Genomic DNA, 14,814 nt, shown 5'->3' on the forward strand with positions numbered 1-14,814 from the left:
CAGAGAGCAGTTGGATAGAATTTGTTAATCATGTACTTGAAAATAATTATAAAAAATCTTGGGACAACGTAAAACCATATCCTCGAATGATATGATTATTATGACCACTAATTTTATTTAACATGTATTTAATATTTAAAAAATTACAATTATACAGTACACAAAACAACAGCTTGTATTCATAAATTTTGTGTTTCAATTTCTTTACTACTACCCTTGATCGATTTGATTTATTGATTGATTTATTGATTTATTACCAGATAAAAAGTTAATAACATTATTACCGCTATGACCATTTATCGTGTGTCGGACTGACATTTCAGCAATTACAGGGTGCAAATACATCAAATAAGCAAAGAAATATAATTTTATTATTCTAAAATATTTTCTCGAATAAAATAAATAAAAATAGATTGAATTAACACCCTTACCTTTATGAGTCCCGCCCTTGATGGTCTAAATACTGAAGAGTCGTTGCTGCTTCTTCTCGATGATGCCGACAACGTGGGCTGAGGCGTTTTCTGAAAAACAGGAGCACCACGAGAATAGTAAATGAACTAAAAAAGGTATATGTAACAAATTTGAAAAGAATTATCACCGGCCATCACTATTAGAAAAAACAATTATTAAAATTGCTTTAATCTATTTTTTACGACAATATAAAAATGTGCACTTACCCCTAACGGAAAATATTGAAATTTTTAAGCTCGCGTCGGTAGTAAGCCGATAATTATTATGGGATACCGTTTCTGCGTCAAATATATATTTCAATAGCTAAAATTGCAGAGCACCCGTAAAATTCGTTGATACAGGGTGTCACTGAAGAAGTGTAAAAGCAATCGGGCGGGGATAGTATTTCAAAAATCTTCGGCAAAAGTTTGGATTGGTTGAAAATGTACATGAAGGGAACTAGGGGCTATAAAAGGGTAAATTTCATAATGAAGAGAAATAAAAAAAATAGGGGCTTTAAAGAGTAAACTTTCAAAAATATGATGGGAGTTATAACTTAAACATGACAAACTTAAAAATGATGAAGGGAACTTAAAAGGGTAAACTTAATTATGAAGAGAAGTAGGGGCTCAAAACTGTAAACTTAATTATGAAGAAAAGTAGGGGCTCAAAACTGTAAACTTAAAATTAAAAATTTATGAATGAGAGTCTTTCAAGAGATAAAGTTTATCACGAAGAGAAATAGGGGCTTTAAAGAGTGAATTAAAAAAAATGTGAAAGGAAGGAAAGGTACTTTAAAAGGGCAAAAAATATAAAAGAGTTAAGTTAAAAAACTATAAAACTAAAGAGGGCCTATAAAAATGAAAACTTAAAAAAATATTAATGGAGTTGAAAAGAGTAAAGTTAACAAACCACGACTCGAAGTAGGGTAAACTTAAAAAACTATGAAAGGAACTAGAGGTTTGGAAACTTAAAAAAAATGTTCTCAATTGTAATCAATAACGACATGAGCTTAAGATAAGGTCGAGGTCGACATAAGCTTTGTTACTAAATCAATGGGTGATATCAAAGAATGTTTAGAAAATCAGGCAGTTCCAGAGCTAAAATTCCTAAAAGTAATAAAACTATATTATTCCAAAAATATTATAGTCAACGAATTGGAGAATATCTCTTTGACTGAAAATAAAATAAAATAAAACAAAGCAAGTACAGCGCTTTCACAGATAAACGGTTTTGACCTAATGATTTGCACTCGTAAATTACATTACCAGTGGTCACTATCAGTAGGTAAAAATGGGGATGTTTATTTTCAAAAATGTAGTCCTAATTTTTTAGGGAAAGTGAACAGTATTATTATATTGTTTTAAATATCGATTTTAGAAACGCTTTAATCAACTTAACTTCGAATGGTGCGCGGTGAGATAATTTATATCCAGATTGTGTTTAAAATGGGTTTTTGACAGCGTTAAATTCAAAATAAGTAACATCTATGTCACAACTTACGGACAGCAGTGCCGTGATGAGTTCAGAGACAACCGGCTCGTCTGATCTTATCCGGTAATCCTCCTTCACTTGTGACGAATATAGCTCCGAGCTTTTCAGGATATCTTCCACCTTGTCGAGCAATTGAATGACCTGCGGGTTTGAGCTTGAAGTTTCCCTCACTTGGTCGATTAGGCCTACTATCTGGAAATTTGCGAGTACCGTTTGGTAACAACGCATCCGGAATATCTTTTTTTTTTCGATATTGTTGCCTTAGAGCAAGTAAGCGTACGACGGCAGTTACTGAAAAATCTTTTAGTTACAGTAGAGGGAATAGCTGACTTCTGCATCCTCCGTTCTCAGGAGAGATCTTGGCGATAATGAATTTACGGATTCCTAAGTAACCGAACCAATGTTTCGCCGCTCATCTATACATGGCAGCACAAACGAAATTACATATTCTTGACTAACCAAAGACTTAACTTTGGGCACTCATCTACAGATCGGATCACAAATTTTGTCGTTAGCTGCTCTCTGTAAATAAGCGGTGAAACTTAGGTCTTTGGTTACTTGGAAATCTGTAATTTCGTCATCTCAAGATCTGTTCCGGTAGGCGGAGGATGGTGAAAGGGGTTAATTGGTCCACAAGTTAGACCGTAGGGACAAATATTTAACAAAATGCCTAGTGGCATCAAAGCAGCTGCGAATGAGTAGTTTAAAAAGAAAACTACTGGTGTGCTCTATTGTTTCTTTCTATTTTTTAATTTTCTTTCTATCATAATTATATATTTCGTATTTTACGAATACAACCTTCGTACTTCCTTTAATAAAATTTAAACATTTTAAAAATATCATCACTACGTGAAAAAATGCTCATATAGTAATGAAAATATTCTTCAAAATTTCATTTTCGCTGTTCCATTTAAATTTATTAATAAGTAAACACTAAGTAAAACGTTATAAATGTAAATTTAAAACTTTGGAATCTATCTTGCAACAGTAATTGCACAATTACTGTTAAACTGCGAACTAAATTACAGAGTTGAAATGACGGCTAAGTGAATGTTTTAATTTTGAACAAGCGAAAACAGTAGATAAATAATATTTAGAATTTTGCTTTAAGCAGAAGTAGCAAACTTTTAAGCAAAAATAATAAGAAGAAAGTAGTGAATTTAAAAATAAATACATTGCCGAAAATATTTCAGTTGCCAGCGAAAGTCTACGCACAGTAAAAGTTTTTTGAAAAATGTTCGAATAAAATATTATAAGCGTAAGCAAAATCGAGGAAATAAAATATTACAAAAGTTCAGTATAATATTGGTTTAATAGTAATAAAAGACATTTTTTTGAAAACTATTAAATTATTACATATTATAAAACAAAATGTGATCATTTTGAACTGCAAATTTCTGGATAATTACAAACCAACAGTGAATTAAGAATTTATGAATAGAAGAAAACCAGTTTATAATATTCTATTAACATTGCCTTGGGTGACTTTTTAAACTTATGAGAACTGCAAGATATCTTGGCATAGACTGCACTAGCTTTTGGGTTATTTCGTCCAATATTTTTTCCCATTCTTCTAATAACATTTCTATTAATTTATTTTTGCTGATGACACCGAGTTTTAAGACTGCGACGAGTATTGTAAAGTCGCCTTCACGACACCAATATGAGCAGTGTGCTTTGGACCGTTGTCTTGCTAAAAATAATAGTCACCATCTAACCCAAGTTTTTGTGCATTCTATTGCAGATTTTCTCTTAAAACACCTGATTCAGTCATACTTTCCCATACCACTATGCCTCCAACTCCATACTTCTTTTTAATTGCATTTTTAGGACTTAATGCTTTTTCGGTTTTTGGCCACACCGACCCAAATACGTTAAGGTTGCTTTCATTAGCGAATATTACTTTATTCTAAAAGTCCATTCCACCAATTCTGTATTGTTTTGCAAAATTAAATCATTTTCGTCCATTAATCTTACTAACTAGTAGTTTTTTCTATCAGCGCAGGATTTTAATCCAGCTCTTTTAAGCTCTACGTCCGGTATCTGCGTGAACATTTTTGTAATACAGATTTTCTATTTCTTTACTTTTGGTGTTAAAAGTGCTTATATTTTTATATATAATTAATAATAATATTATGAATTTCTGTTTGTACCAAAATAACAACATTTTGTTACCATTATTATTATTAATAGATTATCCTTAATAGAAATAAAATAGTCGTTTGATAAATGACGCGGTGTTTGCTTTCAAATAAATAACACCGCAAATTGCCTTTGTTCATGCGAGTATATCAATCAAAAATTGTTTTCATTATTCGTTTAAGTGAGCGATACCTATTGAAAAATATCCTAAAGAAACCTACCTTAGTTATGGGAGCTTCCAGAGGAAGCGCGTTTAATTTAGCTAAAGAAGTCCTTCTTAAAAAATCACTACCGACACTTCTCACATCCGTAGAACCCCTTCGTATAGAGTGGATGCTGCCCCTCGATTGGGATAGGATGTTGGGATCGATCGAGTTTATGTCGAAGACCAATACGAAATGGGTGGGCATTCTGCAAAATAAATATTTATATTAAAGTTCAGTTCGATCTAAAATCTAATAAATTATTTGTAAATACTGAAAAAAACAAAGGGACCATATTTAAGACTTGATTAAAAAAGCAAACTGCAAATTTTGAGTTAAAAACATTTTGAGAGTCAATTACAAATTGTACAGGAATATATATATGCCTAAGGTTGATTGTTGACTATAAAAAAATAAGCTTTCTTAAAAGAATTAGTATACTGGGTAACCAGTTAAAGACACTCGGCTCTACATCGAAAAGTATTTGTCGTAAAGTCTTGTGGAGACAAAAATGTATTCTAAAAGGAGCCCTTTTCAATAACAGTTTGACAAAATGCGTTCAGCCATTATGAAGTTATTAACATTTTCTCAATAAGTCTTTTACTGTTCGAAATAGTACCCTTCTTAATTGGCCACCCTATATATATTTCTATGCTTCCTAGGTTTAACATATACAAGAAAATTATGTGACATGTTCCAATAGAAACCAAATCGAGCAATGGAAATTGTATTCAAAGTTAACTGATACGCTAAAGTTAGGGACATGTTAGACTAGATATATAAAATATTACATATGGTAGCTGGATATAAGTTGATTAAAATAGCTTATGTAAATAAAATTCATACAAATAATACAAAATTGTTAACAAAACTAAAACGCAAAAATTATTATCTTAAAAAGATTTGAAATTATGAAATATGTTTCCATGTAATATTAAACAGGTTCCAACTTTAAGAGTACTGAAGAGAAAATCTAATTAATTACATAAATGTTAATTATCAATCATTATGAATAATATTTAAAACAAACAGAATAGTTTTGGTTACAATTCATACTTTATTTTGACAACAAAATATCTAACTTTGCGACTAAAAGTTTTATATTTATAACCAGATGGCTATTTCACTGAAAGTTTTACTATGCAAGAAAATTCATATATAGAGGGTGTTTATTGATTCAATGCGGATACTTCGGTGGGATATCCCAGGATTCTCGGGGAAAGTCAAGGCTCAAATAGGCAATTTTTCTAAATGTAGCTCGCTTTTTAACGGCTCATCAGACGCAGACGTTAAAGAAGTGTATAAGTGTACAAAGACTGTACCGATATTTCAAACGAAAATGCTCTAAAAGGGTTGCCCATGATCTTAGACGCTTTTGCTGCCACTTGGTGCCCGGGAGTTAAGTCAACTTTGAACACAAACAAGAAGTAAAGCACGGTCTATCTTAGCACAACTACCTCCCGGTACCCCCTTAGAACAAATACAGATGGACATGGTCTTACGGATTTTTGCTCCGGAAAATTCGGGAAAAAGTATCACGCGATGCAGTCACTACGTTTAGTGAATTACTCACTCAGGCGCGCCTTGTGGAAGAAACCTTCGACATTTCTAGTGACTCAGAAGCGCCAAACGAAGCAAACTCCTTCAAGAAACTTCGCTGTTCGTATTGCAAATATGCGGGACATGCGATTGACGAGTGCCAATCACTGTGAACAAAGGATACGCTAGATAGTACATCTTAAGCCACCGAAAATATGCTTATGACTTTAGCAGACGGTGTTAAGCCAGAAGAGGATGCCATGATATTCACTGTTGATATTACTTTGCAATACAAAACATTTTAGTGCCTGAACATAAAAATAGTCCAACGCTATTTGGAATCAATTTTATAACATCGGCTAACCTTGTGCACACAATCGATATCACTTCCGAGTAGATTCCCAATCGTCATTCTCTTTTGACAGCTCCTGTCTAATTAATGCTGTGAAGCACGAAAATCTCACTTTACGTGATGATGAAGGACACGCGCTTAATGAAGAAGAACGGAACATACTTAACTCCCTACTTTCTGAATTTTTCGTGCCTTCTGATGAACTGATGACACACTTATCGCGGTACCACCATATAGGATGTCAAAACCGAAAAAAGAAATCTTACGCAAGGAATTAGACAAATTGTTCGAACGTGATTACATAGAAGAGTGCGATTCACCATATGCCTCACGTGCTTGTCCCCAATAAGAGCAAAGAAGTTCGTCTTAAGGTCGACTACCGGGCACTGAACGCCATCACCAAACCAGACACATACCCAATGCCATGGATTGATGATCTCCTTCACGCCGCTAAACAAACAGGGTATATAACGACTCTGGATCTTCGAAACGGATATCATTTGATAAGCGTCAAACTCATTGACAGGGATAAGGCCGCCTTCATTTGCCCATATATTTCAAAGGCTTATAGATCGATTTACGTCTGGTATCTAAGATGTTACTATGCTGGCATACCTCGACGATATTTGTATTCTGTCACCCACTTTTATAGACCATATTATTTGTGAGCGCAATGATACAGCGTGTAGCAGAATATTTAGGATTTTATCCAACCTCATCCACCCTCCAACCCCGGTAGAAAGGAAAAACCGCGACTTGAAAACACAGCTGGTTACCTTGACTAACGACGACCATATAGTATGCTCCAGTAAACTGCCTGCTGTATGTTTTGCTATGAACACTGCTAAACGGAACTCTACTGATTTCACTCCAACTTACCTGACTCTCGGTCGTGAACTGCGTGCTCCGGATGACGCAAATCGTGCTATTGTACAAAATGCGAACTTTATTCCGCAAATCACACCCTATCTTAAGACTATCAATGCCGCTTTGCGCGAAATTCGTGACACTCAGGAAGAAATTCAAGATCGCCGCAACAAGTACCACGAGGACAAGCGCCGCGAAGTGGCAATTACTGTCGGTGAAATAGTGTTTGCAGACTCTCACGCGTTGAGCAACACAAGTAAGACCTTCACTTCAAAATTTAGCCAGGGCCACTTCATAACTAAAGTGGTTACCCCGACTACCTACGAAGTTGCTTTACCAAGTGCTCCGGAGACTGGTTGGGAAATACCATACCTCTGCGTCGATGCCATACCGTGCAGTTGAAGATGAAGAACAACCACCAGCTCCTACTCGGCCAATTCGGAAACGTGGACGCTCTCGCAAGGATCAACATCGTGATTAAACCGTTGCCCCACACTCGAGACAACAGTGTGGTGCAAAGGGGGAGATTGTAATGAACATGTTAAAATCGCACGCTTATGTGTGGCGCCGCACGTCCTAGACGTAACCGTCGCCATGACCATCCGAGCTACAGTGCAATATTTGAACCGCGGTGAGGTAGTAGTAGAACACCAGCTGTAGAGGTTATGACTCTCTTGGAAAGTGTTTTGTTTCTTATGTTTCGTTTTCCACCCGTTTAATTTTATCTGACTTTGGAATTATATAGTTGCAGTAACACATGAACTGTTTAATTTCTTGTACTATATATAACAAAAAATAACTTAATTCAAATATTCAATATCATGCTAATTTGCACTGGTGAAAGTAGAAAGTGAAATAAAAAAAAATTACCCACATGTCTACAACACAATTCCAAAATCAGAATCAATGTTTTTTATTTCTAGAAAAAGCCATTGTTTACCATTTCTTTACCATTATTCTTTTCCAAGATCTTCAGTTCTAACCCTGTACAGACATGACTGGTAAGAGTTTTAAAAAATCCTCTAAGTCAAAAAATACTCCTCAACGAAAAAATATCTAGTGATAACGAAATTATATTCGATATCAATGTATTCGAAACTTCTGAAATGTCTATCTATAACTATTTATTAAGTTCCAATTAAAATAGTTGGTTATCTTAGTTCGATTAATATTTCGCGGTTATGTTCCACGCCAGTCCGCCTTTATATTATAATATAAATGAAATTTAAATTGTTTGGAATTGAGATCACGATCACTCGGAGAACTTTAAATTGAACTGAAGAGGGTTAGGGTACATAACATCTCAAGTTATGGTGGCTTTAATCATATTCCTCAATCATCAAAGTAAATATGCTTTGCGGGTTCTTATTAAAACATCGAATTTAATAGACTTTTAAACTTTTCTTCTCGCCGTTTACTTTGGTAATTCGACCGTTCAAAAGTCAAAGTGAAGCGAGAGACAGGATGTAAAATACAAAATATACAGTTCATTTTTTTTAAATTATAGATATAATTTACAATTAAATGCCTAGAACAAGAGCCTCTAAAAAGATAAATAAACATGGCTACTCCCCATTCTAATAGAATAGAATAAAAATATTTATGCTAAATACATGACTCGTGATTTTTTCTGATTTCCACTTCAATAGAACTCCGTTTTTATAAATTTATCGTATTTATCAGTCGAAGAAAGGGGAAGTTTCTGTAAAAATGCATATTTAAAAAAGCTGTAGATTTCGAAGTATTAGCAACAGATCGTTTGCCCTTGTAAAAATGCTAAACGATTTTAATGTTTTGCTATTCGTGGGCTATCACTTTAGTTACTTTTCAATTGTTATAATTATTTTAATAAAAAAATTATACAACTAAAAAATTATAATAACCAACAAATTAGCAAAATGCAGAAAATATTAACTACCCACTTTCCTAGCAGAGATAGAGCAAAGAGCATTAAACAGCTATATTTGACCTCACCTTTAAAATAGTACTCACCGTAACTACGGTTAACATTATAAATGTTTGTAGAAATCGAGTTTTAAATTTCAAGCTAACAATTACGCCGCCTGGTAGCAATTTCAGAGACTTGAAAATAGAGCATTTTGTCTTGGCCAATTTACTGAATTTCATTTTTTAAAATTTCTGGGACCGCCGGTTTCACTAATATCTGCCTTCATTTTCCTTACTGGGACACCCTGTATATCTATATAATTTTGTAGAAATACAAGTGAAACTTTAAGTTTCATTTTTTTTATATTTGTTAGTGGTTCTGAGATTACGTCTCCTTGTATGAAAATGTACGAACGCAACATTTTTTATGATTACTAGAGAAAAGTAATACGTATTCATAAGCTGTCTCAAAAACAATAAATCAATGTACCGAAATCCCACCTTATGGATGCGTTGAATAAATGTTCATTTTATTTTCGTCGAAAGGAGAGAATATTTAAGTCACGTTTTTTTTAATGTTGTCCAAACCATATGTAAAATTTGCTGATATGTACTCAATGTTTGTGATCTCGGTTTGATGGTATATTTTGAACTTTAAATTTGTAATTTTTAGATTCACGATATGCCATTTCATTCGTTTTTGAACTTTCTGATGCTTCATGCTGCTGCTGATAAATATGCATTTTAAAAGGTTAATTTGGTAGCTTGTGAAATAAAAACAATTACAGTTTAAAGATAAAGTGACATAAGGAAAGACCGAGGATCGTTCAATAAGTCCTCAGATGGCGAACGTAGTATCGAAAATAAATTATTTCCATTAAGCGGCACTAACTAGTCAGCGATAATGTTGGCCGGATTATGACCATGATCGGGAATCAAGGGAACCAAAGAAATCAAGTAACAGTGTCCACATGTGAAAAAGAATAAGATCCGGACAAGGCACCTATGCATACTTTAGTCGTTGCGATGGCCAAAATTACGGAATTAGAGTTCCAAAGTCCGCAGTTTTGTTTCCAGACCGAAAAAATAGCTGGGTGGATAAAGTTTTACATCCATCTAACTAGGAAGTAATCCCTCAAACAAATGCCTCCAATAGTTTGCAAAATTCTATTTTTAGCTGGCTTAAAAAATTGGACACTCGATTACCTATGGGGTAGTGCTTCTGGCATTAAAAGATTTTTTATTAGACAAAAAAAGGCAGAACAAGGACAGAACACACAAGTTTTAAGCAAATGGAAGTAATGAGTGTGTATAAAATCTATATTTAGGAATACCTATGATTTATATTTAAAATAGATAAAGATAAACACCAGAACATAGAATACCTAATTCGATAACTGGGAAACGACCTACTTACGATATATAAACATCCACCAAATTTAGGGAAATGGATGTCAAGAAAATGAAGAAAACTTTCGTTAATTATATGGATTAGTCGTTGTTGTCGAGGTTATGCCAAAGGAATTTATAGTTATCAGATAGACCTACTTATTTTGTATTATTTAAGATCAAATTTTATCAAAAAATTAATTAATTCGACATCCATTGCCCTTCCAAATTTTTTGCAAATTCTCATTTTAATTAAATTTCATGACATCGATCCGAGTATTGCGAAATTTACAATTAATAACATCAACAAATCATGGCCTTCTGGACTTCGGCAGGCGGAATGTGACTTTTATTAGACGATGTCGATTTGCCGTTTTAATTAATTTTGTTTGTGCCATCGCTTATTCAATACTAATGTTGAATGGATGTCGCGGGTTAATCGATTGAGTGTGAAGTTTCGGATGTTTATGGCGTTTAAACCATCATCGTTAGGACCCCTTCGAAAGCATCCATTAAATGAAAAAATGATAGGCGGATCAGTTTGAAACTTACATTTATAACGTTCAAGCCGTAAGCGGATCGACAATATAGCTATTAGATAAACGGTAAAAATTGCGCGCATGTCTTTAAATTACACCCACTAACCTGCACTTAGAGCCATATTCTTTCTACTTAATTCCTTTTTGCCTGAAAATTTAACGAGATATGGGCATATTTTAAAGAAATACTGCCCTAAAAATGCCCTATCCCAACTTATCTTTCAGCGGCCATGTTGGTTGTTGAACGCCGCAGAGTCATATTGTTCAAGAGCGAGAATTTGCCATTGCGCATGTCATTGGTTGGATTACCTTCTCTTTTTTCATAGTTGCTTTGAAAGTAATCGCAGATGCAGAAGATATTCTGCGTTAAACTTACCTAGTTAGAAATTAGAAAGATAATTAAAAATAAGATATCAAGTAAAAAATAAGTGGATGGCTATCTGTTTGCTGAATCTTTTTTTTTATTTTCGATTTCAAATTTGTTTTTTAATTTTTTGTTTTAAGTTCCGATCTAACTCGTAGAGAAAACCCACAGGGCCATATAACTACGCAAGATGATACTTTTGATTCTCTTTTTCCATTTATTTATTTTGTGTATAATGCTTTCTTTTCATTAAAGTTATTAACCAGAATTTCGGGTTTAATTTCACTGCTGTTTAAACTACGCCGACACTAGAGAATATTATTGATTAAAATAAATTATTCTGAATAACCATTTTCCAACTACCTCGACTTATATGCCAGTCCCTCATACCCTCACCCTTTATCTAAAAAAATTTTCTACCCTGAAAATCCCATTTCAGTTGGAAATAATAATAATAATATTTTTATTCATATTTATAATTATGTTTAGGGGATCCATATTTTGGTAGTTCTAATGCATATGAATTAAATCGTTAAAGCAAATTTGAACAAGTTGTTTCGAGCTCAGTATGCCTTCCCGAGTCTAGAAAGTATCCGCATCCAAACCTAGTGTAGAACTGTTAGCTGCGCTGCTAGGTCTTTGGAAAAGAGATTCGAATGATCGCGCCTTAAATAGCTCATCTCCATTTTTTTTCTTCGTTGCTTCGAACGTTTTTGTATTATCAAGATAGGCAGGGGTGTCTACATATCTAGTAGCTATTTGGATCAACCGGATTGGGAGAAAACGCGTAATAAAAATTATTGTGGTTACTCACACACCCACGCAGTTATCAGAATATCTCCATTAGCCGTATACAAAGTATTGTCTGAGTGGTATTGATATATAAATATTTTTTCGATACTTTTGGGAAAACAGAACACTTGAAAGATTCGTCACGTTCGGAGCACACCTAAAATAATTAATATAGATTAGTACATGATAATAAAAAGAATGCGAGGGATGTGCCAAAACGGGATGTTTTTGAATCCAGTAACTAAAGCTGATTTAATGAACAAATTTCTGCAATAAAAAAGGTTGGGCACTAAGAATTAATAACATACCATACATCAGTATAATTAAAACTATTCATGAACAAGTTCTAACTCCATAATAAATTTGTTACCAATTCCCAATCTCAAGACAAGTCTAAAATTACTAACTATAGATCGATCAGCCTTATTAACGAATTTGCAAAATTATTGGGAGAGTGTCTAAATGGTCGATTGATTATCAAGAGCAGAATTCTCCATAACGAAAAAACTACAGTTGATATAATGTTTACATTAATTAAAGAAGTTTCAAAATAACTTGCACCTAAATAAAAATTGTATTTTTTGTCTTTCTAGACTTGGAGAAGGCATTTGACACGGTTGATCATGACAAGTTCATTGATGTCCTTGGTCAGTGTGTGGTTTGGGGGACACATTGAATATCTGCCAGATATTTTTTCCGACAAAGCCAGGATGAATGGTGCCTTCAGTGAAGAAATGAAGGTGGCATTTTGGTTCTGCTTTATATCAATGAATTGTTTATGCATGCATTACTTTCTACTATATCTTTTGATAAAACTATTCTCCTAGTTCATGGAGACGGTGGGCCTGAGGCACGGTCATTTGCGCGGGGCAATTTCCTGATTGTTAGAGGCTGGTTAAATGAACATCACCTGTCCTTGATTACTAACAAGAATTATTTTGACCAGAGCAAATAGACCTGAATTTGAGGGTATAATATTGATTGGACGAATGCAAAATATTTGGGAATAATTATTGATCCATATCTGAAGGAAAATAAACGTTTTCTATCCGATAAGGCGGAGTATATCTAAGTCTTTAGTTTTTGTAAAATACAGATCACTTGTGGAGTCTCTTATACGTTATGGTATCATAGGGTGAGATCGGGTGGAATGTATGGTAATGCGTTAATGCCTTTCTGAAAGTAAATGTCATTCATTTAAAACTCATAAATTCAATGGGAAAATTATACCGAACTCACTTACTACATGTAGATCCCATTGGAAAATTAAAAAGCACATGTAAATATTGTAAATTAAAAGAGCCAAAATAGATAGTACAAGAAAAAACCTCATCAATTTTTAAAAGGGTTGCGATTGATTCCATTAGCATCCATATCATCCATATCATCACCATATCAAGTGCGGTAAACGGCACTTGAGACGCTAGAAAAAAAAACTATTTGATGAAATTTTACACTAAGAGCAATTGGTGTTTAATTGTGCACAAGATTACACAGTAGCCTATGATGATTTGGTTGACCTATACACTTATAAACTGTACCCTAAAGAAAATATTGAAACTATGCCTTTCTTTTTTTCCTCTCCCTGGGGATGAAATGTCGATGTCAAATGATGATAACCACGGTTTTGAAGACAAAACAAAACACAATTTTAGCGATTCGCACGCAAAGCAAAATCCATCGGCGGGAGGTGCACAATCATCTCAACAAATTCTGATGCTCGTTACTTATCTTTTGGGTTTCAACCGTTCCCGAAGGAAGCCGCTTTCAATTGCGAACGCGAATATTAAATAGATCTGCGGTTTTATCGACTCCCGACGGCCCGTGGGACCCCTCGGGATAGGCGTAATAGCCTGGCTAATACAGACGAATGCGTTTACGTACCTTCCGGCGCAAGAGAACGGCACCGCTCGGCACGGACTGAGGATTGTTTCTTGGGTCGATCGTCGTTTTAATGTCATGGGACCACTCCATTCTCTAGCTCGAAGTAAAGAAGAGCCCATCGTGTTTATTTGTATCGTATCGTACACCAACTGCTCTTGGAGCGTCTTGCCTAGCGTGTCCTCTTGACGTAGTCCCAAGTGCTTCTCGCACGCCGCGTTCACGTACTGAAAAAGGCAAACAAATACTCATTTATGTACATTTATAATAATAAATTCTTAATATTTAATTAAATCAATAACTAATTTTATTAAAATCAATGTTAATAGCGGTAGTGGCTTGCAAGCAATTTGCTGTGCTAATCACCAAGCCAGTGATCAACTTCTTGGAGCTCATATTTGTGACCGAGGGTTGATTCTTATAAGCAATTTCATTGTAGGGTTTGCAAAAGATCTGCATATAAAATGCTAAAACTGAACTTTATTTAATGCTATTCCGACTTCCTATGATGACGAAAGAAAATTGGAAGAGTCATAAGGGTCATGGATATATATGCATAAACTCAGAGGAGAACAGTTGTTCTGTCTGATTATTTGCAAACGGGAGTACGTACAGGAAATAATAATAATAATAATAACAATAATAATAATAATATGCTTTTATTTATTTGTGACCGAAATAATATTCCCGACCCCCTAAACTGAGAAACCACGAAAGATAGAAAACAAAGTTAAAGCTTCATTTAGATTTTCGATTTTTTAATTTTTCATACATAACGGGTGTTTCGTTCATCTGGGGTAATTTTATTATTACAGTTATTTATGTTTTGATTTATTTAATTTTGGAGTCCATAGGTATTTTGGATATAAATTAATAAAGAGTGAACAAAAATAAAGTACAAAAATTAAATTATTA

General features: G+C 34.2%; 1 protein-coding gene across 8 annotated transcripts in view; it reads right to left on the bottom strand.

Annotated features, from left to right (window-relative positions):
* The window catches only part of LOC132697543 (high affinity cAMP-specific and IBMX-insensitive 3',5'-cyclic phosphodiesterase 8), a 230,865-nt gene that overhangs the window by 9,257 nt on the left and 206,794 nt on the right, over positions 1-14,814 (bottom strand). For all 8 annotated transcript variants that reach the window (XM_060663140.1, XM_060663130.1, XM_060663132.1 and 5 more), the window contains 4 exons: positions 13,903-14,126; positions 4,308-4,497; positions 1,954-2,136; positions 432-521 (listed from right to left, as the gene is read on the bottom strand). In XM_060663140.1, the coding sequence (XP_060519123.1) occupies positions 432-521; positions 1,954-2,136; positions 4,308-4,497; positions 13,903-14,126 (687 nt within the window). The remainder of the gene's footprint in view (positions 1-431; positions 522-1,953; positions 2,137-4,307; positions 4,498-13,902; positions 14,127-14,814) is intronic.

This window comes from Cylas formicarius, unplaced genomic scaffold (genome assembly GCF_029955315.1).
Source record: "Cylas formicarius isolate icCylForm1 unplaced genomic scaffold, icCylForm1.1 PGA_scaffold_10__41_contigs__length_53128322, whole genome shotgun sequence".
In the NCBI taxonomy this organism is placed as follows: Eukaryota; Metazoa; Arthropoda; class Insecta; order Coleoptera; family Brentidae; genus Cylas; species Cylas formicarius.